The sequence below is a fragment of the Vidua chalybeata genome, chromosome 1, assembly GCF_026979565.1.
Source record: "Vidua chalybeata isolate OUT-0048 chromosome 1, bVidCha1 merged haplotype, whole genome shotgun sequence".
NCBI lineage: Eukaryota > Metazoa > Chordata > Aves > Passeriformes > Viduidae > Vidua > Vidua chalybeata.
In genome coordinates, this window is record NC_071530.1 from 1,137,384 (window position 1) to 1,160,703 (window position 23,320).

The following is a 23,320-nucleotide window of genomic DNA, read 5'->3' on the forward strand; positions in this document are numbered from 1 at the left end:
TCAGATGGTGAGGAGCGGCACGCAGCCCACGCCCACCCCGCCCTCGTGGCACACCATGGGCGCCATGAACGTCCAGCGGTTGGTCTCGGGGTCGTACATCTCCACCGAGCTGAGGTTGGACTGTCCGTCGTAGCCGCCCACGGCGTAGAGCCGGCCGCAGTTGGCCACGAGGGACACGCGGCTGCGGCGGGTGTTCATGGGCACGATCAGGTACCACTGGTCGGCCATGGAGCTGTAGACCTCGGCGGCGCTCAGGAAGCCGGAGCCGTCGTAGCCGCCGCACACGAACATGCGGCTGCCCAGCGCGGCCGCGCCGTGCCGGCACCGCTTGTTCAGCATGGGCGCCACGGCGTGCCAGCTGGACGTGTGCGGGTTGTAGTATTCCACCTGCCACGGAGCACGGACGCGGTTAGGGATGCTGCTGCCGCCTTGGGAGTCGCCCCTGGGACGTCCCCCCCGCTGTGCTGGGGCACCTCCGAACCGGGGGCAGTTTTGGGGTTCTCGTGGTAAGACAGTGAGGGGATTACCCAGGGAAGGGAAGGGAACTGGGGAAGGGTCTGGAGCAGCTGAGGGAGCAGAAGGGATTGAACTGCCTTCAGTTAAAAGTTCAGCTGCTATGGGGCGGTGCCTGAAGGGTTTGGTTGGAGGGGACCTTAAAGCTCATCCAGTGCCACCTCTGCCATGGGCAGGGACACCTTCCACTATGCCAAGGTGCTCCAAGCCCTGTCCAGCCTGGCCTTGGGCACTGCCAGGGGTGCAGGGACAGTCACAGCTGCTCTGGGCACCCTGTGCCAGGGCCTCCCCACCCTCACAGCTGGGAACTACTTCCCAGTATCCCACCTAAATCTCCCCTCCTTCAGCTCAAAGCAATTCCCTGTGTCCTGTCCCTCCATGCCTTGTCCCCAGTCCCTCTCCAGCTCTCCTGGAGCCCCTTTAGGCCCTGCAAGGGGCTCTGAGGTCTCTTTGGAGCCTTCTCTTCTCTCCCAGCCTGTCTCCATATCCAGGGGGCTCCAGCCCTCAGAACATCTCCATGGCCCCGAGTGGATAGATGAGTCACTTCTGTTCCACCTCGGGTTTTTCAGTTATGGGTGGAAGTGACACAATTTGGCGGCAGAACCACTTGGGGCTGTTTGGATGCCCAGGGAAAGGACGCGGAGCCTCCCAGCCCCATGCTGAGGTGCAGGGGATGAGCCCTGCCCAGGGCCTTACACTGTTGAAGATCTGGAGCCCGTCGTGCCCTCCGGACACGTAGATCCGGCCCTCGAACACGGTGACTCCGGCAGCGCTGCGGTTGGAGCTCATGGGGGTCACTGCTGTCCACCTGGGAGGGAGAGGGGAGAGGTTAGCAGGACTCCCACAGATTACTCCATGCTTTTCTAGTGCTGGATTCTACCACCTCTCCTTTCCCCACTCCTTATTCAAACCATTCTCACAGCCCAGATGCCCAGCGGTGCCAGGACACGGAACACCGGAGGGAAACCTGGAAAAGCTGTGGGACACCAAGGGCTCTTACTTGTTTGTTTCTGGAGAGTAGGACTCCACCGAGTTGAGGGATGAGTTTCCATCGTAGCCACCACACACGTAGATCTGCCCATCCAGCACCACCGTTCCCATGGCACTGCAAGGAACAGCAGGACCCTTGGAGTTGGAGGTGGCTGGAAGTGCTGTCACCCTGACCCCGACGCTGTGACCCCACACACTCTGCCTGCGCCATCCCACCAAACTGCCTTTTCCCTGGATTCACCTCCAAACTGCTCAGTCCCACTTGAACTCGGAGCTCACGAAGGGGAAAGGTGCTCATGGCAGGAGCACCTCAAATCCTGGGCTTGGATTTGGGCCCTTCACAACAAAAAAAGTCATCTGGAGTGTGTCCAGAGAAGGGAATGGAGCTGGGGAAGGGGCTGGGGCACCAGGAGTGGCTGAGGGAGCTCCAGAGAGACCTGGTGAGGGGCATTTACACCCTCCACCCCTGTCCTGGACAGCCTGGGCCAGGGCTGGACAACCCCTTCCAGGAGGAATTTTCCCTGTATCCAACCTGAACTCCCCTGGCACAGCTTGAGGCCATTTCCCTTTGTCCTGTCCCTGTTCCCTGGGAGCAAAGCTCAGCCCCCACCTGGCTGCATCAGAAACTAACCAAGGAAATCCCAGCTGCTTCCACACTGTCCCACTCCTCCTTTCCCACACACACACACACACACTGCTGGGTGCCCACCACCTGCCTTTCCCCGCCCTTCCTCCAAAATCATTTTTCCTGGCTTTTCAAGAACCGCTCTTCCTCCAACCTCGTTTTCCCCTGCTTTTCCAGAAGTCTCCTCCCTGTGAGCTGCACGTACCTCCTCTTACTGTTCATGCTTTCCACTTTGGACCAGGAGTCGGTGTCTGGGTTGTAAACCTCCACGGTGCTGAGCCTCAGCTGGCCGTCGTAGCCGCCGATGGCGTAGAGCAGCCCGTTGAGCACGGCCACGCCGACACGGCTGCGCGCCGTGGCCATGGGCTGGCACTTCTCCCAGCGGTTGGCAATGGGGTCAAACACCTCCACCACGTTCAGAGAGTCGCCTGCATAGAAATTTGCTACTCAAATTAAAAGAGGGAGACTTGATGAAGCCCTGGGATGGTGAGCGGGGTGGGGGGGTGGAGGGGTAAAGCGGGGTGTTGCTGTGTGCCTAAAGATGGGGTTGGCATGGGGAAATTGCCTGCTTTTCTTTGGGGAAATATCTGGGGGAAAAAAAAAGGAATGGGAAACTTGTGAGATTCAACAAGGCACCTGGGTTGGGGTAAGAAATTCTTCCCTGCGAGGGAGATGAGGCCCTGGCACAGGGTGCCCAGGGAAGCTGTGGATGCCCCTGGATCCCTGGAAGTGTCCAAGGCCAGGCTGGACGGGGCTGGGAGCAGCCTGGGAGAGTGGGAGGTGTCCCTGTCCACGGCAGGGAGTGGAATGGGATGATCCTTAAGGTCCCTTCCAACCCAGACCATTCTGGGATTCTCTGTCCTATCCTGGGCTCTCACATCCTATTCCAGCCTTCCTGCTCCCACAGAGACATCTCCCATCCACATATCCCCGCTCACCCCCAGAGCGGGAATTGTTCCCGCTCTGAACAATTCCCATTGTTCCCACAAAACATCAGGGAACATTTCCAAGCTCCGCCGTGCTCTGCACGAGGAGCCTGGACAAGGTCCCTCTGTGGAAGTGGCACCTCCACTGTCCTCCAAGGGGCAGCAGAGACCTGCAAGTCCCGTCTGTGGTGCCCCTGCTTCCGGGGAGCGCAGCTCCTCTGTAAAAGGTTTTTCCTTGGTCTCTTTCTGTTCCCTTTTTATGCCAGGGTGAGGCTCATGTCAAAGTGTTGTGATCCCACAACACCAACAACATTGTGGAGATCCCTGCATGTCCTGCTTGGGGCTCCAGGCATGGACACCACCCTCAAAGCCTTTAGGAATCTGTCCTAAATAAGCCTCACCTGGACAGGATTTCAGATGGAAGATGCTAAACTGGGCACAGCCACCCTGAGGGTTTCACTGGAAGGGTCAAAGTGCTGCATGGAGGACGAGACACTGCTCCACGCTTCCACCAGGAAGGGAATTCCATCATCCCATCATCCCATCATCCCAGCCAGCCCCTGGTGGTCTTTCCACTGCAAGGTACCTGCTGAGTTGAGTCCCCCCACGGCGTAGATCAGCCCCGCGATGGACGTGCAGCACCGCGGCCGCGTCTTGAACGCCGGCAGGTGCGGCCGGCGCTCCGGCATCAGGTGGTAATCCTTGGCTTCGTCAAGCAGATCCCTGAAATCCAACCATGGAATATTAAAGAGGAGATCTGACTGCCTGGAGCCTGAGATTGAAGGGTGTGACCTTGCCACCCCTGCCAACTCCGTGGCCAAGCCTCACCTGCACTTGTGGCAGCAGCGGACGAGGTCGTCCTGCTGCACGCGGTCCGTGAGGAATTGCGGCCGGCACAGGGGCAGCCGGATTTTGGAGAGCAGCTCGGGCAGGAAGGATTCCCTCTGGTCTCGGTCGTACCTGATCCAGGCCAAGGCAGCTTCAAACACCTGCCAGGAGACAGCGGTGGGAAGGTGGAGTTTGGGGGCTGTGCAAGTGGATGGGTGTCGGATTAAGCTCTTTTTTGACCCAGAGATGGGGCAACTGAGAAGTGTTTTAAAAAGTTTTATTCCATTGTCAGTCTCATGTGAAGAGAGAGACAATACAGATGTTATAATTCACACTATTACAATCAAAAAAACAACTATTTCCTAATTAAAATACATTATAAGCGTGTCTTAGCTTATCAACTTTTACCACACTATACTATAAGAAATTTAAAGCTAATCATCTAAAACTACCCCTCGTGAGTCCTACTACAATGTATTTTTCGTAGTTCTATTTCTCCAAAATATCTAGTCTTATTTACAAAACTATCCTTTAAAACTTGTTTCTAGTTTTTTAAAAAGTGTTTTTAAGAGTGTTTTAAACTGAGAAGTGTTTTAAAAAGTTTTATTCCATTGTCAGTCTCATGTGAAGAGAGAGACAATACAGATGTTATAATTCACACTATTACAATCAAAAAAACAACTATTTCCTAATTAAAATACATTATAAGCGTGTCTTAGCTTATCAACTTTTACCACACTATACTATAAGAAATTTAAAGCTAATCATCTAAAACTACCCCTCGTGAGTCCTACTACAATGTATTTTTCGTAGTTCTATTTCTCCAAAATATCTAGTCTTATTTACAAAACTATCCTTTAAAACTTGTTTCTAGTTTTTTAAAAAGTGTTTTTAAGAGTGTTTTAAACTGAGAAGTGTTTTAAAAAGTTTTATTCCATTGTCAGTCTCATGTGAAGAGAGAGACAATACAGATGTTATAATTCACACTATTACAATCAAAAAAACAACTATTTCCTAATTAAAATACATTATAAGCGTGTCTTAGCTTATCAACTTTTACCACACTATACTATAAGAAATTTAAAGCTAATCATCTAAAACTACCCCTCGTGAGTCCTACTACAATGTATTTTTCGTAGTTCTATTTCTCCAAAATATCTAGTCTTATTTACAAAACTATCCTTTAAAACTTGTTTCTAGTTTTTTAAAAAGTGTTTTTAAGAGTGTTTTAAACTGAGAAGTGTTTTAAAAAGTTTTATTCCATTGTCAGTCTCATGTGAAGAGAGAGACAATACAGATGTTATAATTCACACTATTACAATCAAAAAAACAACTATTTCCTAATTAAAATACATTATAAGCGTGTCTTAGCTTATCAACTTTTACCACATTATACTATAAGAAATTTAAAGCTAATAATCTAAAACTACCCTTCGTGAGTCCTACTACAATGCATTTTTCGTAGTTCTATTTCTCCAAAATATCTAGTCTTATTTACAAAACTATCCTTTAAAACTTGTTTCTAGTTCAATTTCTCTCTCAACAATGTCTGTCCTATTCCATGGCATTTCTAAGCCAGCATTTCTTATCTCAAAGTTGACATACAAATATATGCTACGTGGATCTCCTGTGAAACTTTAAAAATTCTCAACAAATTAATTTCTCACAGATGGGAATGAAATGACATGAAATCTTGGAGTGGTTTGGGTTGGAAGGAACCTCAAGGATCATCCAGTGTCTCTCCCTGCCATGGGCAGGGACACCTTCCATGGAAGGGGCTCTGAGCTCTCCCTGGATCCTTCCCTTCTCCAGGGGAACATTCCCAGCTCTCCCAGCCTGGATCCATGCAGGTTTCTTTCCCTGCCTCTGACAATCCCAAACTCCTGTCCCGTGGGATGGGACATTCAGCACCAAAGTTTGCAGGGAGATGAGGGAGCTGCAAGGAGGTGGCACAGAACACAAAACTTTGTTTATTTAGTGACAGAAGTCTGCAAACTGGGAAAGAAGACTGGGAATGGTGCTGCTCCATGAGAAACCAGGGGACAGGTTTGATGACAGGGATCCATCTCTGGATAACTACACTGGAGACAGCTGGAGCTGAGCTGGCCCCTTCAGGCTCCATCCCAGACACTGGAAGGGACAGTGAAGCCCCTCTCTGAAGCCCCACTGGATGACTCCAGCTACAAAAGGATCCTGGTGCCCTGGTCCCAGTTTAGTTTGGGATCCACATTCCTGGGTTCACAGGACTCCCCATTAAAGTTATTGCAGCCTTTATGACCAGAACAATCATCAACCCTTTCTTGCATAGAGGCATCTGGACTCTCTCCCAACACAATTCCCAAACCTTCCAGTGCAAAAATGCTTCTCCAACAGCACCACAGAGATTAAAAATCCTAAACCAACTTTCTTCCTCTCTACAGGATGCTACTGGAATTTCTGAAGGGTGGGGCTGGCAGGTGCAAGGGCAAGGGAACACTTCCCAGGATGGACACTTTGGATCCTACCTGCTCTGGGAAAAACTGAGTGAGGAATTCTTGGTATGATACAGGAATGTGGCTGGAATGTGGGGCAGGTTCCTGCCTGGTTAAGCCTGGTTAAAGAAGCACATTTTTACCCTACAAGGAGAAGCTGAAGGTCTGCTCTGCCTTTGTCACCTCCTCAGGAAGAGCAGGACAGATTTCCAGGCTCAAGGACAGGCACTGTTTTCCCTGCTCACTGTCAGCCCACACCCATGGATTCTCAAGGCTGTGGGAACACCCTGAACTCCTGTCACTCCCACAAACTCCCTGACAGGAGGGTGCAGTCAGGTGGGATTCCAGCTCTTCTCCCGGGGAACAAGGGACAGGAGGAGAGGAAACAGCCTCATGTTGTCCCAGCAGAGGTTTAGGTGGGAATTTGGAAAAATTCCCTCATGGGAAGGGCTGTCCAGATGTGGCACAGCTGCCCAGGGCAGTGGTAGAGTCCCCATCCCTGCAGGGATTTAAAAGGCACGTGGATGTGGCACTTGGGGACATTGGTCAGTGGTGGCTTTGGCAGTGCTGGGGGAAGTGTTGGACTCGATCCTCTCTGAGGGCTTTTCCAACCTCTGTGATTCTGTGATCCTAAAAAAGCCCTGCCTGCTGTTTCTTTAGGAACAAGTCAGTCTGGAGTAGGCACAGGAAACCATCACAGCTCTGTCCAGCACCTCTGAGTGTCCCCACTGTGCCAGGACATCTCAGCTTCACTCAGCCCAGGAACAGGATAATTCCCATTCCTATTCCCATTTCCATTCCCATTCCCATTCCACTCCCAAGCAGAAAGAAACCCCTCAAAGCCAAACCCTCCTCAGCCAAGACCTACACCAGGTACCCACCTGCTCTTCTGACTTCACGTTGAGCTCATCCCTGGAAACGAGCTCCAGGACATCCTCAAAGGGCAGGGCCAGGAACTCCTCGGACATGGAGACCTCCACGAAGTGCTGGTGGATGAAGCTGTTGGCAGCGTCGTAGAGCACCGTGCACATCATGGTCTCGGCAAACTGCCGGACACCCAGGCAGTTCTTGGGATGAAGCCTGGGAAAGGGGAGGAGGAGAGCAACAGGAATGTCAGGTGGCTGCTCCTGGATCCCTGGAAGTATCCAAGGCCAGGTTGGACACTGGGGCTTGGGCATTTGGAGCAACCTGGGAGAGTGGGAGGTGTCCCTGCACATGGCAGGGGTGGAATGGGATGGGCTTGAAGGTCCTTTCCAACCCAAACCATTCCAGGATTCTGGGAAGCACAGGAGGACACACAGTGCAGTAGAAGATGTGTCCTCTCCAGTGATGGCTGATTCCAGCTCACCCAGGAGCTGATCTGCACAGGGAGCTCCAGGTGAATCCAAGGCAGAGCCAGAGGATGGAAAACACAAATGTCCCCTTGTCCCTGCCAAAGAGGCATTGGATAGATCCAGGTGGCTCTGGAAGCATCCACAGCTTCCCTGGGCACCCTGTGCCAGTTCCTCCCCACTCTCCCAGCCAGGAATTCCCAATTCCCAATCTCCCACCCATCCCTGCCCTCTGGCAGTGGGAGCCATTCTCTGTGTCCTGTCCCTCCATCCCTTGTCCCCAGTCCCTCTCCAGCTCTCCTGGAGCCCCTTCAGGCCCTGCAAGGGGCTCTGAGCTCTGCCTGGAGCTTCTCCTCTCCAGGGGAACATTCCCAGCTCTCCCAGCCTGGCTCCAGCCCTGCAGCAGCTCTGGGGCCTCCCCTGGATCTCTCCAGCAGCTCCAGGTCCTTGTGCTGCTGGGTGGGGAACTGTCACATGAGGGTGACTCTGAGGGCTTGGTTACAACACAGCTGCCTAAAAATATCCCAATTTTCAATTCCACTTAAGAAGGAGAGCTCAGTGTCCATGTCCCAGCTCTCCAGGGTGGCCAGAATCCATTAGTTTTTGGTTATTAACCAAACTGGCAGCTGTGCACTCAAAACCAGGACTTCACTTAGGACACCTGGCTGCTCCTGGTGCATTTGGAAGAATTTTGGTGGCCAATCCCTGTATTTGGTGGGTGTGTTTAACATCACACCACGGAATGCCCTGAGCAGCTGCAGAGAAGCCAGGCTGGCAAAAGTGAACACGTCAGACTCCCAGCAGAATCCATGTGGAATGTGGACAGAGAGTATCCCAGCTTTCCATTTCCACACCATGCTGCTGGAACAGCCTCACAGCCAAACACCAGTGAGGAAATTGAAAAACCTGGGACCAATTTAGGGCTCTGCCACAGTTTCCTGTCCAGCTCCTAGGCTGAAGCACTGTGTTCCTCCCCTTTAGCACACACAGCAGCAGGAAGGGCAATTCCTGCCAGGATGGGCTCTCAAAAAGGGAAATGTCTCTCCAGTTTTGCTCTGAGTTTTGATTCTTGTGGCTGGCAAAGGTCTTTTACTGTGTCCCCATAAAGGGGTGACAGGTTATTCTGAAGGAAATGAGAATGGTAGGAAAAGGGAGCATGGCTTCCCACTGGGATCTTGGGAAGGAATTCCTGGCTGGGAGAGTGGTGAGGCCCTGGGATGGAATTCCCAGAGCAGCTGTGGCTGCCCCTGGATCCCTGAAAGTGCCCAAGGCCAGGTTGGACATTTGGAGCAGCCTGGGACAGTGGGAGGTGTCCCTGCCATGGGCAGGTGGCCCTGGATGGGCTTTGAGATCCCTCCCAACCCATTTTGTGTTCTGTAACTCTACAGATGCCAAGTTTTGGGATGCACACTCCTCATCCTGCTGGAAGGACACATCCTGCTCCTCCCAAGCTGGACACGGGTGACTGAACCTGGGAGCAGCTGGAATCCCCCCAGAATTCCCCTGGAATTCCCCCAGGATCCCCCCAGCCCCACTCACCTCTCCCTGAGGAAGGTGCAACAAGCGTCCTTGATGTTCTGCAGCTGCAGGAAACTCGCCCCCATGAGCAGGGACTGCACGTTCTGCTGGTCTATGGCCAGGTGACCGTTGTAGGCAAAGTTGATCAGAGCCTCCAGTGCACTGAGAAGAGGGAGAAAGGGCAGAAAATGCACTGAATGCCAGCTGGGATAGCACTCTGCCAACAGCAGGATGTTTTGTGGGATCAGCCACGCTGAGAAGAGGCTTTGAGCCTCGCACGCACAACGAGGCAGGGCAGCCCCTGGGATTTCCCTGGGAATTTTACCTGGGATCCATGCCCTGCATGACAATCTCATCCTGCTTGCACTCCATCATGTCGTTGGTGAACATGGCGTGGAAGTAGGGGATGGAAGCTGCCAGCACGATCCGGTGAGCGCTGAACTTATGGTCCCCCACCTAAAGCAGGGAGAACAGGGATCAGCACCGGCCACTGCCCCAGGGATTCCCTGCAGCTGGGATGATTCACCTCTGGGCAGCTTTGGAAGGAATTTGAGACGGGACCTCGGAGCTGGTTTTGATGATGTGGTTGTATTTTCTTATCTTCTACATGGACAGGAAGGGTGAGCTCGGCCCAGAGGGTCACAAGTTAGTTACAAGACCTTTTAAGGATTTATTGACCAATAAAACACTGCCAACAAGGATATTTATGGTTTTGACCTTAAATATTTCATCCTTAAATATTATAACCTTAATTATGTCCTGAATATTAATATTATATCCTTAAATGTTTTGTCTTACAGACCCATGCTGCAGTGTAAGCTTTCTTAGCCAATCATGTTATGACACACAAACTTACAGTACTACACTCTAAACTTCTTGTTTACCCTCTGTAACTGCTTTTATTTTTATATCTTAAACTCTAAAACTCCAATCTTTCCTTTACTTTGCTTAACGTGTCTCTGCTTTAAACTACAAATCCACATTGTCCCTTCCAGCACCTCAGTTTGGGAGCCTTTGCCAAGGTGTCAGATCAAATCCTGGGTTTAATTCTAAACTTTGGCTTAGAGGCCCAAAGTTCTGAGAATTCCCTGCATTTTGGATTCCAACATGCAGTACCCAAGCATCCAAGCCTGTTGCAATAAAGCAGATGGGACTCAGTTTTTTGTACGTAGGAAAAGTTAATTTTTTTCTTTACATAATTCATTTTCATACAGTTTTTACAGACTTTGTGTTTAAGTCCAATTGGCTAGTAGTATTTTTTGCTACTCAATTTATTGGCTAAAATCTGTTTTTGTGTGTACGTGTTAAGACTTTATATTTTTAAATTGTTGACATATTTTCCTTGCTGATTTTTATGGGATAAATTAATTGTTTATGTAGGTGTCAATGGTTCTTTTACTAAAATAGGTTATTGTGCTAACTGCTTCTTTTTTTTTTTAATTTTTTTCTTATAGGAACTTACCAGCAAGTTGTTAGTTTAGCCAGAGTAGCAGGGCTTAAACTATATTTTATAATTTAATTTAAACTATATTTTCTAATTTAAATTATTTAATAAAGAATTTACTTTATTTTAATTTAATATAATTTATTATTGCTTTTATAATTGCTGCAAAGTCCTCACCTCATCCATTGTCTCTGTCCTGGGCAGCTCAGGTGTGCCTGGATTATGCTGCACAAATCCTCTTCTCCTGCATTTTGCAGCATTCCTAATTCCCAGAGCAAAATCAGCAGATGAGTCAGAGATGGGATTTCTGAGTTGTTTTGGATAATGTGGTTTATTTTTTAATTTTTTATATAGGTAGGAAGGGTGAGTTTGGTTCACATCTTTATAGCAGAAGCTCATAAGATCCTTAGTTATAAGACTTTTAAAGGATTTAATATTTATGTTTTTGATCTAATCCTTAAATATTTTGTTTTATGGATTCATGTTACAGTGTATGTTTTTTTAGTTAACTATGTTATGACACACAAACCTACAGTATTGTATTTTAAACTTCTTGTTTACTTTTGTCACTATTTTTAGTTTTTCTATATCTTAAACTCTAAAACTTTAAACTTTCCTCTACTTAATTTAACGTGTTTCTGTTTAAAACTATAAGTCTGTATTTTTGCTTTTAGTATCCAAGTTTGGAAGCTTTTTCTAAGGTCTTAAATCAAATCCTGTGTTTAATTCTAAGTTTAATTCTAAGTTTTGAGAATTTCAATATTTCAGATTCAGATTTTCAGTATTTCCAACACCAGGAGGTGAAGTGGTCCATGCCAGCTCATGGAAAAAACCCTTCACATTTATATTTGTGTGACTTTTTGGGATGAAGGGCTCTATCCATCCCTTCTCCTAACCCAAAACCACACAGAAAACATCCCAGGGGCTCCAAGCCTTGAGATATCTGCAGAGTCACTGCCAGCCTCCTCCTGGCTGGGGGAATGGGATGGGGAATCTCTGGGAAAAGGAGTCAGGAGGAGTCCCAGGGCCCACGAGGGGATGGAGCTCCAGGCCACCTCCCTGGCCCTGGAGAGGAAGGAATGTTGGAGAATGGATTCCCAGCCTGGCTTCACACAGAGAGCACAAACTCCAGCCCGGCCAGAGCTTTGAAAACACAAAAATACAGCAGATTCCATAAGGCAAGGCCATGGAGGGAAGTGATTCCTGAACCTGAGAGCCCCTCCCCACATCCCTGGGATTTTCATTCCCTCCCTCCCTGCCAGGTGAGGACTCTCTGGGTCCCGAGGTGCTGCTCAGGATGGGGAAATCAATCCCTCAGGATTCCTGGAGCTCTGGGTTTGGGAATTCCCACTGGGAAGGGCTGACACAGTGTAGTTGTTGTTGTATTCATTGAAGGGATGGGATTACCTTTAGATTAAGATTGATTTATTGTTTAGATAACATCAACCTTAAAGGTTATGAGATTTAGTAGTCAGCCATAGTCTAAGATGGTTCTTTGTTGTAAGCCAGGATATAATTTTCTAATCCAAAGGACAGTTATAGAGTATGTTTTGGTTTTTTTAACTTATTACCTTGATTTTTTTCTACTGCAATGGGGATACTTTTGCCTGATAAGGTCTTATTATATGTATTATGTGTATACACATACACATATGATAAGGTCTTATCATATGTATTATGTGTATACACATACACATATTTTACACATATTAAAATATCTAAACTCTTCGTTTATTCTATATAATCACATTACTACATGATTATATTATAAAACCCCTCATCATCTTATCTAGCACAGTTTCTTACTTACTTAAGGCATATTCTTACCTATAACTATAGAAACATAAGTGTATGATTTCTCCTTTTAATGTTTGTTTTCACATCAATCTAGGCTTCTTCTAAGGCTGTAAATCAAACTCTTTTGTGTTTGTGAGGATTTCTATCTCTCCAATCCCCACAACACACGAGCAGCCACAGCCTGGGTGACCAGGGGGACAAAGCTGCTGCTTGGCCTGTCCACATTCCAGCCTGGAGGCTCAGGAACACCCGACCTGCTCTGCAGCTCCAGCACTTCCAGCCCATCCCTTCCCCATGGGTGAGGCCATTCCATCACCAGCTGCTCCTGGCCCAACCCACGGATTTATCAATAATAAATCCCACTATTGATACCCCTCCGTGCTGCTGGGAAATCCCTGCCCCTGTGTCTCAAACATCCCAACACACAGAAACACTCCAGTCTGCCTTTTGCTGTTTCTGAAAGGTGAGAGAACAAGGCCTCCTCTTATCTCTGAAATCCTGTAAGGAATTCACTCCAACTGGAATGGTTCATTTGGTTTGTTTGGATGAGTGCTCCCATTCAGGCTGAGTGTGCAAGAAAAGCAACATTTTACTTGACTTTCATTTCCCCCTAGGCCCAAGCTGCCAAAAATCACAACTGTCCAAATCTCATTTCAGCTTTTTAATAAACGAAACGTGGTGCTAAAATTGAACAGGCACCTCTTAAAGTGAGACACCTGCTTCGAATGCATACAGTGACCTTCTATTTATAGGCAAAATTATCTTTATAACTAAAGACAACAGGAATTTCAACACCAAGGTTATATTTACTCAAACCCCAAGCCCGTAGTGTGACCCAAGGAGGAGAAAAAGGCCCTTATTTCAGAAAGTAACTGCAATTTACAGAGCCCAGGTGGCAGCTCTGGGCCCCTCATGACAAGAGTGACATTGAGGAGCTGGAGGGTGTCCAGGGAAGTGAACGGAGTGGAGAAGGGGCTGGAGAATTCCTGAGGGAGCTGGGAAAGGGGCTCAGCCTGGAGAAAAGGAGGCTCAGGGGGGACCCTGTGGCTCTGCACAGCTCCTGACAGGAGGGGACAGCCGGGGGGGTCGGGCTCTGCTCCAGGGAACAGGGACAGGAGGAGAGGGAACGGCCCCAGGCTGGGCCAGGGCAGGCTCAGGGTGGAAATTGGGAAAATTTCCTCATGGAAAAGGGGGTGAAGCCTTGGAAGGGACAGCCCAGGGCAGTGGTGGTTCCCTATCGCTGGTGGGATGTGACATCCCCGTGGATGTGGCACTTGGGGACAGGGTCAGGGGTGGCCTTGGCAGTGCTGGGGGATGGTTGGACTCGGTGATCCCTGAGGGCTTTTCCAACCTAAAGCATTCCATGATTCCATGCCCCCAGGCCCTGTCCAGGGGTGGAAGGGCTCCACCAGGCTGCACTTCCAGGGGTGCACCAGAGGAGCTGCCACCAAACAGCCTCTTTATCTCCTCCACAGCTGGGCCTTGCACAGCAAACATCCCCAGGCATCCTGCAAGATTCCCTGGGCTAAGGACAGCTGGGATGAAATCAGCACTGGGATGAAATCCCTTGGCTCTGGGCACTGCTGCCCCTCCAGGTGCTCCCAGACTGGGAATGGCCCCTGTGAGCACTGAGATCCACGGAGCTGCATCAGCAAAGAGCCTGGGAAATATTCCCTGGTGCTGGACAAGACAAAAGCTGGGATTCCTTCTCTTTGGAACTTGCTCCTGGAATGGTGGGGAGCCCTTGGGGAGATGGAGAAATTGGGATCTCTGCTCTAGAAGCATCATTGTGTTCATTGCATCAGCGCTTCACGGCGAGTCCCCAGGGAACAGCTGCATTTCCTGCTGCAGGCAAAGGACAGGATTTTCCTGTGGAATATGGAAAATCCTTCCAAGGATGAGTCCATTCAGCTCATCCTCTTCTCTCCCAAAGTGCTCCCTTCCTCCAGAGCCAAAGGCTCTCCCTTTCCATGACTAAATTAATGCACTTTCCTGATGGAGTCACCTAAGGAGAGAGCGGGAAAGAGCTCATCCTCTTCCTGATACCATTCCAGGATGTTCTGCTTTACCATTTATAATTTTAGGTCCTTTGCTTTTAAGGCAAAAGATTCTGTTTCCCAGAAGAAGGAACTTTGCAAGCATCCCTCCTGACCTCAGGCATCCTGGAATTCTCTTCTGACGTGTCTCTGAGAGGGTAACAAAGGAATCTGGCCCCAGACACCCCCACAGCCCCGAATGAACAAACTCCAGGGCACAAGGAGCCTTTCTCCAAGGAAAAGGGTGTAGGTGGGAGAAAGGCATTTCTTGTGTTCCTGACGTCACCACCCTGCAGTGCTGAGAACTTGCTCGGTTTTGTGCTGCAAAGGTCTCAAAAAACCCCAAATCCATCTTTTCTGAGAGGAGGCCAGAGCAGAAGCAGAGCTGGTGTCCAACCCCTCCCAGCCCTGTTTTGCCAGGAAGAGGTAACGGGATGCAGCTGGATCAGGACAATCCCAAACACAAATCCAGGCTGGGGGGACAAGGAGAAGGGAAGGATTTGGGGCTGTTGGTGGATGAGGAGCTCCACATTCCCTGGCCAGAACCCCCTGTGCCCTGGGCTGATCCCCCAGTGTGGGCAGCAGGAAAGAGGGAATTGTGAACGGCTTGGGAAGGAATTCCTGGCTGGGATGGAATTCCCAGAGCAGCTGGGGCTGCCCCTGGATCCCTGGCAGTGCCCAAGGCTGGGCTGGACACTGGGGCTGGGAGCAGCCTGGGATGGTGGGGTGGGAATGGGATGATCCTGAAGGTCTCTCCAGCCCAAACCATTCCAGGATTCCATGAGAATGGTGACCAATTCCTTTGAAGCAGAGGACACATCCCCTCTGGATGTACAGCAAAGCCACACTCCCAGAGAATTCCCTGCCAGCTCAGAGAAACCCAACTCCTTTTTGGAATTCCAATCCCTCCACTTCCCACCTGGACAGGGAGAATCCTGAGGGGATCAGCTCCAGCCCTGCCCTCCTCAATGCTCCTGAAGGGACAGCAAAAAGGAATTTTGTGTTATGCTGGAACTAAAAATCCTCATATTTTCTTTAAGGGGAGAGCTGATGGCAGCTGAGAGCTCGGGGGAACCACATCCAGGCAGCATCCCAAAGAATTCCTGTCTGCTGGGTGGCAAGGTTGGAATCACATCCTCATCCTGCAGCTCTCCTGTGCACAATGGATCATCTGCTCTTCCAATCTCTCCCATAAAACAGATATTCCCTCTCTTTCCAGGGCTGTTTTCCTGGGGGATCTCCCGAACATGCTGCAACATCTGCAGAACAGCCAGGCACTGAGTTGTCAAGGATCCTGCTGGGATCAGGCAGGCAGCCTGAGCTGTCTGGAATTCCTCTTATCCAGAGGCTCCTCCACCTCTGCATCAGCTCTCGGGGGTGCAGCTGCTCCAGTTTGGGGGGTTTGGAGTTAACAGTGTGCTCTGGAAAAAACTGGGATCAGGATGGGAGAGAAGCCACCAGGGCTACGACCTGTTGGTGCCATTGGGATTGTACACCAAACAAATACTGTGCCCTCTCCACAGCTGGGAATTATTTCAGTTTGCCAGACCTGGGTTATGTTTTAGGAGACTTTTCTAATTAGTCTTGGAGTTAAGTCATGGAAAAATGGCATTGGAGTAGCTCAGATCCACAGGAGGAGCTGCAGCAGCAAGAGGAGCTCACATCAACTCCGCTCTCCAAGGATTTGGGGAGGCACAACCCTTCCCTCCTGCCACAGTTTGGCCAGGATTTCTGGAGGTGCCAGCCTGACACTTGGATCATTCTCCTCCAGCTCCAGTGAGAGCCAGCAGGAGGTAGGAAGGGATTTATTCCCTCTTAATTTGTAAGGAAGGAATAGGATGGATCCGTTTGCCCTGGTTTCTGCATTCCAGCAGCCTCTGATGTGTCCCTGGAGAGCGCCTGGACCTCGGCCTGGAGCACAGACAGCACATCCCAGAAAACAGAGCTGCCCAGGCTGCTTTCATCCTGCAAGGATGAAACAGCTCCAGAAACAATGCTCAGGAAGAACACCAGCACCGAGGAGCTTCTTTTGTGCTTGTTAAAAATCAGATCAGGATCTGCAGCTCAGGGAATGGCCCCGAACGCGTGAGCTGGAATTCTTGGGGCTTTTGCAGTGTTTAGTTGGGAGCTGTAAAGGGAAGAAGGCTGGAAACCCACTAAAACTAAGGAGGAGAGGCTCTGAGAGAGGAATTCTGCCCCTTGGTTTGTCCACAGCTAGAGTTCAAAGCCTCAAACCCCACCAAATTAGAAGAAAAAAAAGGTTCAGAAGCCTCATTTCGGCTCTCTCTGTGATTATTCCAGCCCTGGTGTTTCCCTGCCCCTGCTGGAGCCTCCATCACCTTTTCCACCACCACCAGGACTGGATGAGGAGGAAAGCACAGCTTCACCTTCTAGAACACGGCTGGGATGGGGATCAGCTGGGGAGAAGGGCTGGGTTGGTTATTTTATGGCCACACCAACGCCCAGCCCGGTGATTCTCAGAGAAGAAATGTGGCTTTGCTAAGCAAAATTCCTACTTTTTTTTTTTTTTTTTTTTTTTTTTTTTTTTTTTTTTTCCAAAGGAAAAGGACTAACCACAGAGTGAGGTGTGTCTCCTCCCTCCCCTCCTCCCTGCAGTCCATTCACGTGTGCTGCTAGCAAATGAATATTTAATTAAACATTTCGGAGAGGCTCCAAAGGGAGCTCCGAGGGAACATCAGGAGCAGCCCTGACCTGCAGCTGTTAAAGAGACAGGGAGAGAAAAGAACTTCCCAAATCCATGAGGCAGAGCACTGGGCATGTCATGATCCAACTTCTGGGACAAAGGGGTGTTTGGAAGCTTTTTTGCTTTAGAGATGGGACAGACAAAAAGTAGCAGGAGTGGAAAAAAGGGTGCAGTGGTGTGGGAGCACCTGGAGGTTCCTCCAGGTTGGACTTGGAATGTTTCTCCAAGCTTTTATCAGAGACTCCTGGAATGGGCTGGGCTGGGAGGGATCTCAAGGGTCATCCAGTGCCATCCCTGCCACTGCAGGGACACCTCCCACTGCCCCAGGCTGCTCCAGCCTGGCCTTGGGCACTTCCAGGGATCCAGGGGCAGCCACAGCTGCTCTGGGAATTCCATCCCAGCCAGGAATTCCTAATTCCCAGTCTTCCACCCATCCCTGCCCTCTGGCAGTGGGAGCCATTCCCTGTGTCCTGTCCCTCCCTGCCTTGTCCCCAGTCCCTCTCCAGCTCTCCTGGAGCCCCTTCAGGCCCTGCAAGGGGCTCTGAGCTCTCCCTGGAGCTTCTCCTCTCCAGGGGAACATTCCCAGCTCTCCCAGCCTGGCTCCAGCCCTGCAGCAGCAGCTCCACGACCTTCACGTTCCTCCCTTACTTCTGGGTAAGAATCCCCCAAGCTCTGTCCCTGCTGAAAACCCAGCCTGGATTTCCAGTGGGAAAACCTTCCCGAGCCAGGGCAGGGCAGGGAAGTTTGTGCTGGCTGATTTTGGGGTGCCTCAGTGATCCAAAGCCACCTCCAACTTCCAGCTGAGACAAACTCCTGCTTCAAGCCCCAGCAGCTGGAGCAGCCAGCCCGTTCCTGGGAATGGCTGCACTAATCCCACCACCACCACCACGTGGGAAAAGGGATGGCCAGAGGCAGAAGCAGCACAAGGTCAGATATTTTCACGGCGTGACTGGAGACAAACGAATGAAATGCTTGGAATTCCAAGCTGTGGGTGTTGGAGGGAAAGCTGGAATGCTTGTAAACAACACGGGCAGAGGGCTGACAACTCAGCAGGTGCTGCTGGCATCTGTCTTGAGGATTTTGGGAAGGAATTCTTCCCTGTGAGCGTGGGGAGGGGCTGGGATGGAATTCCCAGAGCAGCTGTGGCTGCCCCTGGATCCCTGGCAGTGCCCAAGGCCAGGCTGGATTAGGTTTGGAGCAGCCTGGGACAGTGGGAGGAGTCCCAGCCCGTCCAAGGGGTGGCACTGGATGATCCTTTAGGTTCCTTCCATTCCAAACTGGTCTGTGATGCTTTTGATCTTTCCTAACATGTTTTAAACCTCTGTAGGGATAAAGAGGATTTAAACAGCTCTTTGCTATGGAAATTCCACAGAAATGGACAATTTCTCACAGGAGAAATTCACAGGACTTTTATAAACAATGGTGAGGAATTTATCCAAGATAAGACTGGGATCGTAAACCTCCTCGGCCTTGTCTCCCAGAAACGTGGGACTGCCGCGATCTGCTCATCCTCTCCTGCCACGCCAACACCCAGCCTTAACCCTAAAACCACGGCACTCTGCATCCCAAAGCAGCTTTGGCACAGAATCCCCCCGGCTTCCAGCCCAGACTGTCGCCAGCAGCACCCTGCAGAAGGAGCGAGCGCTCCCGAGGAGGATGCCGAGCCTCGGTCCCTCCTCCCCGTAGCCACGGAATGCTCCCCACCCCACACCCCGGCATGCCCAGCCCCCCTGGCAGGTTTCAGGGTGAGTAGGCTGGCAGCGCCTTCCCGTTTAATTAGAGTTAATTAGAGTTAATTCTGCCGTGACTCAGAGCTGCGTGCGGCTCCCCAGCCCACCAGCTCCTGCCAGCCTGCAATCCTGAGGGATTCCAGCAGCTCCCGCCTGGCACAGGACACTGTGCCGGAGCCGGGGACACCATCCCGAGCCTTCAGCACGCTCGTGGATGAACTCCTCTGAGTGCTCACAAGGGATGCGCCCCATAAAGGGAATGGTTCCCTGCGGAGAGGCATCCAGAGGTTGGACCCCAAGCCCGGATCCGCAGCCCCTCCGAGAGCCCGCAGGGCCGGGAAGGTCCAAGAGCCCCGAGACCCCACAAGAGCCCCGAGACCGCACAAGAGCCCCGAGACCCCACAAAGGGGCTCTGGGAGGGCTCGCAGCTCTGTCTCTGCTGCCAAAGCCGTGGGAAGGGGGGACCTCAGCTCCCGCTCCCGTCCCCTTTATCCCCCCCCAAAAGGGGTCTGGGGGAGCTCCAGCTGCCTCCTTCCCTCTGGAAAACAGGCTGGGGTCTGTTAAGGGCTCTATTAAGGGTTGGGGTCCTTCCTCAGGGGCCTGGGGGTTCCTCAAGACCCCCCCACAGAAGCTCAGGTCCCTCAGCACCCCCAGGAATGGTCCCTCAGCATCCCCCTCCCCAAAACCCGTGACCTCCTCAGGGGTCCCCCCTCAATGTCCCCTCAAGGACCGGGGTCCCCGCTCAGGAGCCGGGGGGGGGGGGTCCCTCGAGGTCTCTCAGCCCCCTGAGGGGTCGGGGTCCCTCTCTGTCCCTCAGCCCCTCTCAGTCCCCTCCGGGCTCCGGTGGTCCCTCGCCCCCGGGGGCCGGGCCGTACCTTGAGCGTCACATCGCAGAGCTTTCCCTGCCGCCGGATCTCGCCCATCACTCCATAGCCGCGGCTGGGCAGGTCTCCCACCGAGAAATGCACCAGATCCTCGGGGTCCAGCTCCGGGTCCGCCGCCGCCGCCGCTTCCAGCATCGTCCCGGCCACTCCCGTCCCGCTGCCGTCTCGCTTCGCCCCCGCCGCGCGCTGGCCCCGCCCGGCCGCCGTACGCGGGGCCACTTCCGGGAGAGCACGGAAGCGGCCGTTGCCATAGAGAACCCGGAAGTGGACGCTGCCATGGCGACCCGGGACGCCACGCCGGAATTGACTATAAAGGGGTCGCAGGTGGGACAGGGCCCAGGGGGCGCCCGAGGGGTCGCCCTCCCCTCCTCAAGGGGTGATCGGAGGTCGTATCCCCGCACAGGCGTGCATCAGCCCCCCCAGGCATCGCCCCCCTCCCCTCCGGACATCACCCCCCACACGGCTCGGGAGGGGCGCTGAGGGAAACACGGCGTGATTCAGTTGGGAGGGACCTTAAGGATCATCCAATTCCACCCTGTGCCGCAGGCAGGGACACCTCCCGCTAGCCCAAGGTGCTCCCAGCGCCAATGTCCATCCTGGCCTTGGACACTGCCAGGGATCCAGGGGCAGCCCCAGCTTCCCCGGACAGGTCCCAGCCCTTCCAGATGGATTTCCCCCAAAGTCCTGCCAAAATCTGGCCTGTGGGAAGCACAGCCTCCCACTCGCGAGGCCTTGGAGATGTGTGGATCTTCACGTGGGGCTGTTTTCCCCTGGCAGGAGGAAGAGGAGCAGGAGAGCTCCGAGGGGCCGGAAAAGAGCGGAATTTCCGCGTCCAAAGCAGAGAGTGAACGAGCGGTAATTGCAGCCAGGATCCCGGCATGGTTTGGGTGGGAAGGGACCTCAAACCCACCCCGTGCCATGGCGGGGACGCCTCCCACTGCCCCAGGCTGCTCCAGCCTGGCCTTGGACACTTCCAGGGATCCAGGGGCAGCCCCAGCTGCTCTGGGAATTCCTTCCCCTCTCCTGGTGTTAACAACCACTCCCAGCAAGGAGAGCTCTTCTCCTCCCCTGTGCAAAGCCCCACGAAGGGCACTGCTGCAGCCACTTATTTAGAATTTGTTCTCTCTCGGATTCCTGGTGGAGTTTTTCCCCAAAAAAAAAAACAACCTTTCCCTTCCTCCTTTCCCTGCTGTTTTTCTTGCTTTGGAGAAATAATTCCCAACTGCTCCAACACCGGGTTCTGGGGTTTTTTTTGGACAGGTTTCTGTGGCCTCTGTGAAATCCCAGGAGCAGGAGCACGACCAAGAGCGAGAGCAGGAGAAGGAGAAGGAGAGGGAGGAGGATGAGGACCAGGAGAACATCATTTCCTTGCTGCTCTCTGATGCAGAGCCCAAGGGTGAAAGCCACAGGTGTCCCCCAAATGTTCCCCTCTGCAGTGCTTTATAGATTTCTTAATTTCAGATTTTTTTTTTTTTTTAATTTTAAATTTTTTGCAATTAATGTGTTGATGAGTGTGTGGTGGGTTTTAGTGGGTTTAGTGTACTTATTTTTTTGTTGTGAGATAGGATTAGGAGACAGGTAAAGTAGGTTTAAAACTTTTAAAAGGGTACAAAGAAAATGTTATTAATAGTGATTAAAAGGAAAAAAAAAGTAGTGACAATTAAAATAAGCCTTTCATAATACTTCTCTTAACCCCCCCCTTTTTTTTTTTTACTGATAATGTAGAGAAATTACCCCTAACATTTTTAGTTCGTTTACTATTTTTAGAATAGGGGGTTTTTTTAAGTTTATTTAGGGAGTGAAGTCTTTTTTGTTAAGGTTATGAAGATTTTTTTACAAGAAGAAAAAACCAGTTTTCTTGGTGGTTTTTAATTGTGTTGCAAATAACAGCGGCCCGGGGAACTTTGTTCCCAACACCCTGCTTTAAACCCAGCAAATCCTGGCTCAGCTCCAACCCCCCCCAAAATTCATTTTACAGCAGGTAAAGTGTGAGAGGTCACAAAAATCCCAGAATGTACCAGAAATCCCAAAGGTTTTGGCCCAAAGCAGAAGTTGTCACTGCTTATTGCACAGTTATTGAGCACGGGCTGTCTGCAGGTTTGAGGGAAAATGTGGGATTTGCACATTTCCAGGGGTTTAAAAATCCTCAGTGCATGGGGCTTTAGCAGCTGGATGATCCCTGAGCCCTCCTCTTGGGGGTTTTACTCAGCAGATCCTCCAGCCTGTGGCTATTTCCTCCAGCCAACTGAAAATCAGCTGTTCACTGGGAATTTAAATTATTTTTAAACTAAAAGTCTGCGCGTGACAAAAGAAAACCCCTCTCCCATTCCTGCAAATGTTTTGCTTCCCGAGGCTAAGAGGAAGAAAACTGGTGTTGTCCAGCACTCCTGGGCCTGGTGCACACGAGGAAATCAGGAGATCAGGATCAGTTTGACCCTTCTCCTTTCACACCCTCAGATTTCCAACAGGACAAGGCTGGAAGGGATTTTCAGCAACTCTTTGCCCGCAGTTGCTTTTCATGGGGAATAAATAAAAACTGCAGCTGAATAACTGCCAACACTTCCCTTTGAATTCTGACTCCTCTGCCTCACCTTTTTTGCTGAGAAATAATGTAAATTTCAGTTCAGGGAATGCAAGGTGACTCTTTTCCTTGTTTTTGCCTCTCTCCTTAGGACACCAAAGCGAGTCCTGGTGTTCGTGCGGGTCAAGCCAACTGCTCATTTTGCCCAAGAGATGATCAGGCTTGGCTCAGACAACAAGGTAGAGTCAAAGAAACTGGAGGTGGGAAAGGTTTGGGGCTTGGCTTCAGCTTTTCCAATGGGAAAACCAGGGTTTTTCCATCCCTTGAGGCCATGGATAATGTTTTGGGGGTGTTGGTTTGCGTGTTCCTGCTTGGCAGTGGTTTTGCCACAGCGAGTGTGAGGATGGAAAACACAATTCCTGTGGTACAATCACCAGGAAAACCCTCCAAAGGACTGAGGCTGGCTGATCCACAAATTGGCACAGTCTATTTCCATCCCCTCTTATGCAAATTCCTCCCTTTGCCTTCTCTTGCTTAATTAACTTCCCTGAGGCACAAAATCACTGAAAGTTAAACAGATGAGCTTAACCACACTTCCTTTTATTTATAATATTTGTCACCAGAAATTTGAGAGCATTACCAGATACTTTTAGGACATCTAGAACCATCCAAGGCAGTGAAATAACTCTGTTATTTGTGCTCCCTTTTCTACTTAACCCCAGGTCCTGAACTGCTGAAAACCCTCAGGGCTGCTGAGTTGATCTCTTTTTGAGTTTGATCTCTCTTTTTGGCTTGCAGAGCATCGATATCTACATCCAAAAGAGTCCCAGGGGAGGAGTTGTGAATAACTCTCAGACTGACTGGTCCTTCAAGCTGGATGGGCTCCTCCACAACACTTCCCAGGAAATGGTTTATGACACCGTGGCAAAGGGCTTGGTGTCCAAAGCTTTGCAGGGCTACAATGGTGATTTATTGCAGTTATTATTCTTTTGATCACACCAA

General features: G+C 50.9%; 2 protein-coding genes across 5 annotated transcripts in view; one reads left to right on the top strand and one right to left on the bottom strand.

The window, feature by feature from the left end:
• KLHL18 (kelch like family member 18) lies at positions 1–19,836 on the bottom strand. Its single transcript, XM_053952177.1, has 10 exons — positions 19,789–19,836; positions 9,528–9,658; positions 9,224–9,364; positions 7,235–7,433; positions 3,883–4,043; positions 3,641–3,777; positions 2,334–2,556; positions 1,514–1,618; positions 1,210–1,321; positions 1–387 (listed from the first exon to the last, which is right to left on the bottom strand). The coding sequence occupies exons 1-10, from the start codon at positions 19,834–19,836 to the stop codon at positions 1–3; spliced, it is 1,644 nt and encodes a 547-aa protein (XP_053808152.1).
• KIF9 (kinesin family member 9) overlaps positions 19,809–23,320 on the top strand; it is a 22,140-nt gene continuing 18,628 nt past the window's right edge. For all 4 annotated transcript variants that reach the window (XM_053942211.1, XM_053942220.1, XM_053942227.1 and 1 more), the window contains exons 1-5: positions 19,809–20,121; positions 20,575–20,652; positions 21,058–21,206; positions 22,470–22,557; positions 23,117–23,282. In XM_053942211.1, coding sequence (XP_053798186.1) covers positions 19,876–20,121; positions 20,575–20,652; positions 21,058–21,206; positions 22,470–22,557; positions 23,117–23,282 — 727 coding nt within the window. In that variant the 5' untranslated portion in view covers positions 19,809–19,875. The remainder of the gene's footprint in view (positions 20,122–20,574; positions 20,653–21,057; positions 21,207–22,469; positions 22,558–23,116; positions 23,283–23,320) is intronic.

What these genes read in the sequence shown, in the direction of transcription:
- KLHL18 (XM_053952177.1), bottom strand. Translation starts at nt 19,836, where the DNA reads ATGGGCGAGATCCGGCGGCAGGGAAAGCTCTGCGATGTGACGCTCAAG. An exon ending in TCTGCGATGTGACGCTCAAG is followed by an intron (nt 9,659 to 19,788) that starts GTACGGCCCGGC and finishes TCCCTGCTTTAG; the next exon opens with GTGGGGGACCATAAGTTCAG. An exon ending in ACGTGAAGTCAGAAGAGCAG is followed by an intron (nt 4,044 to 7,234) that starts GTGGGTACCTGG and finishes GTCTCCTGGCAG; the next exon opens with GTGTTTGAAGCTGCCTTGGC.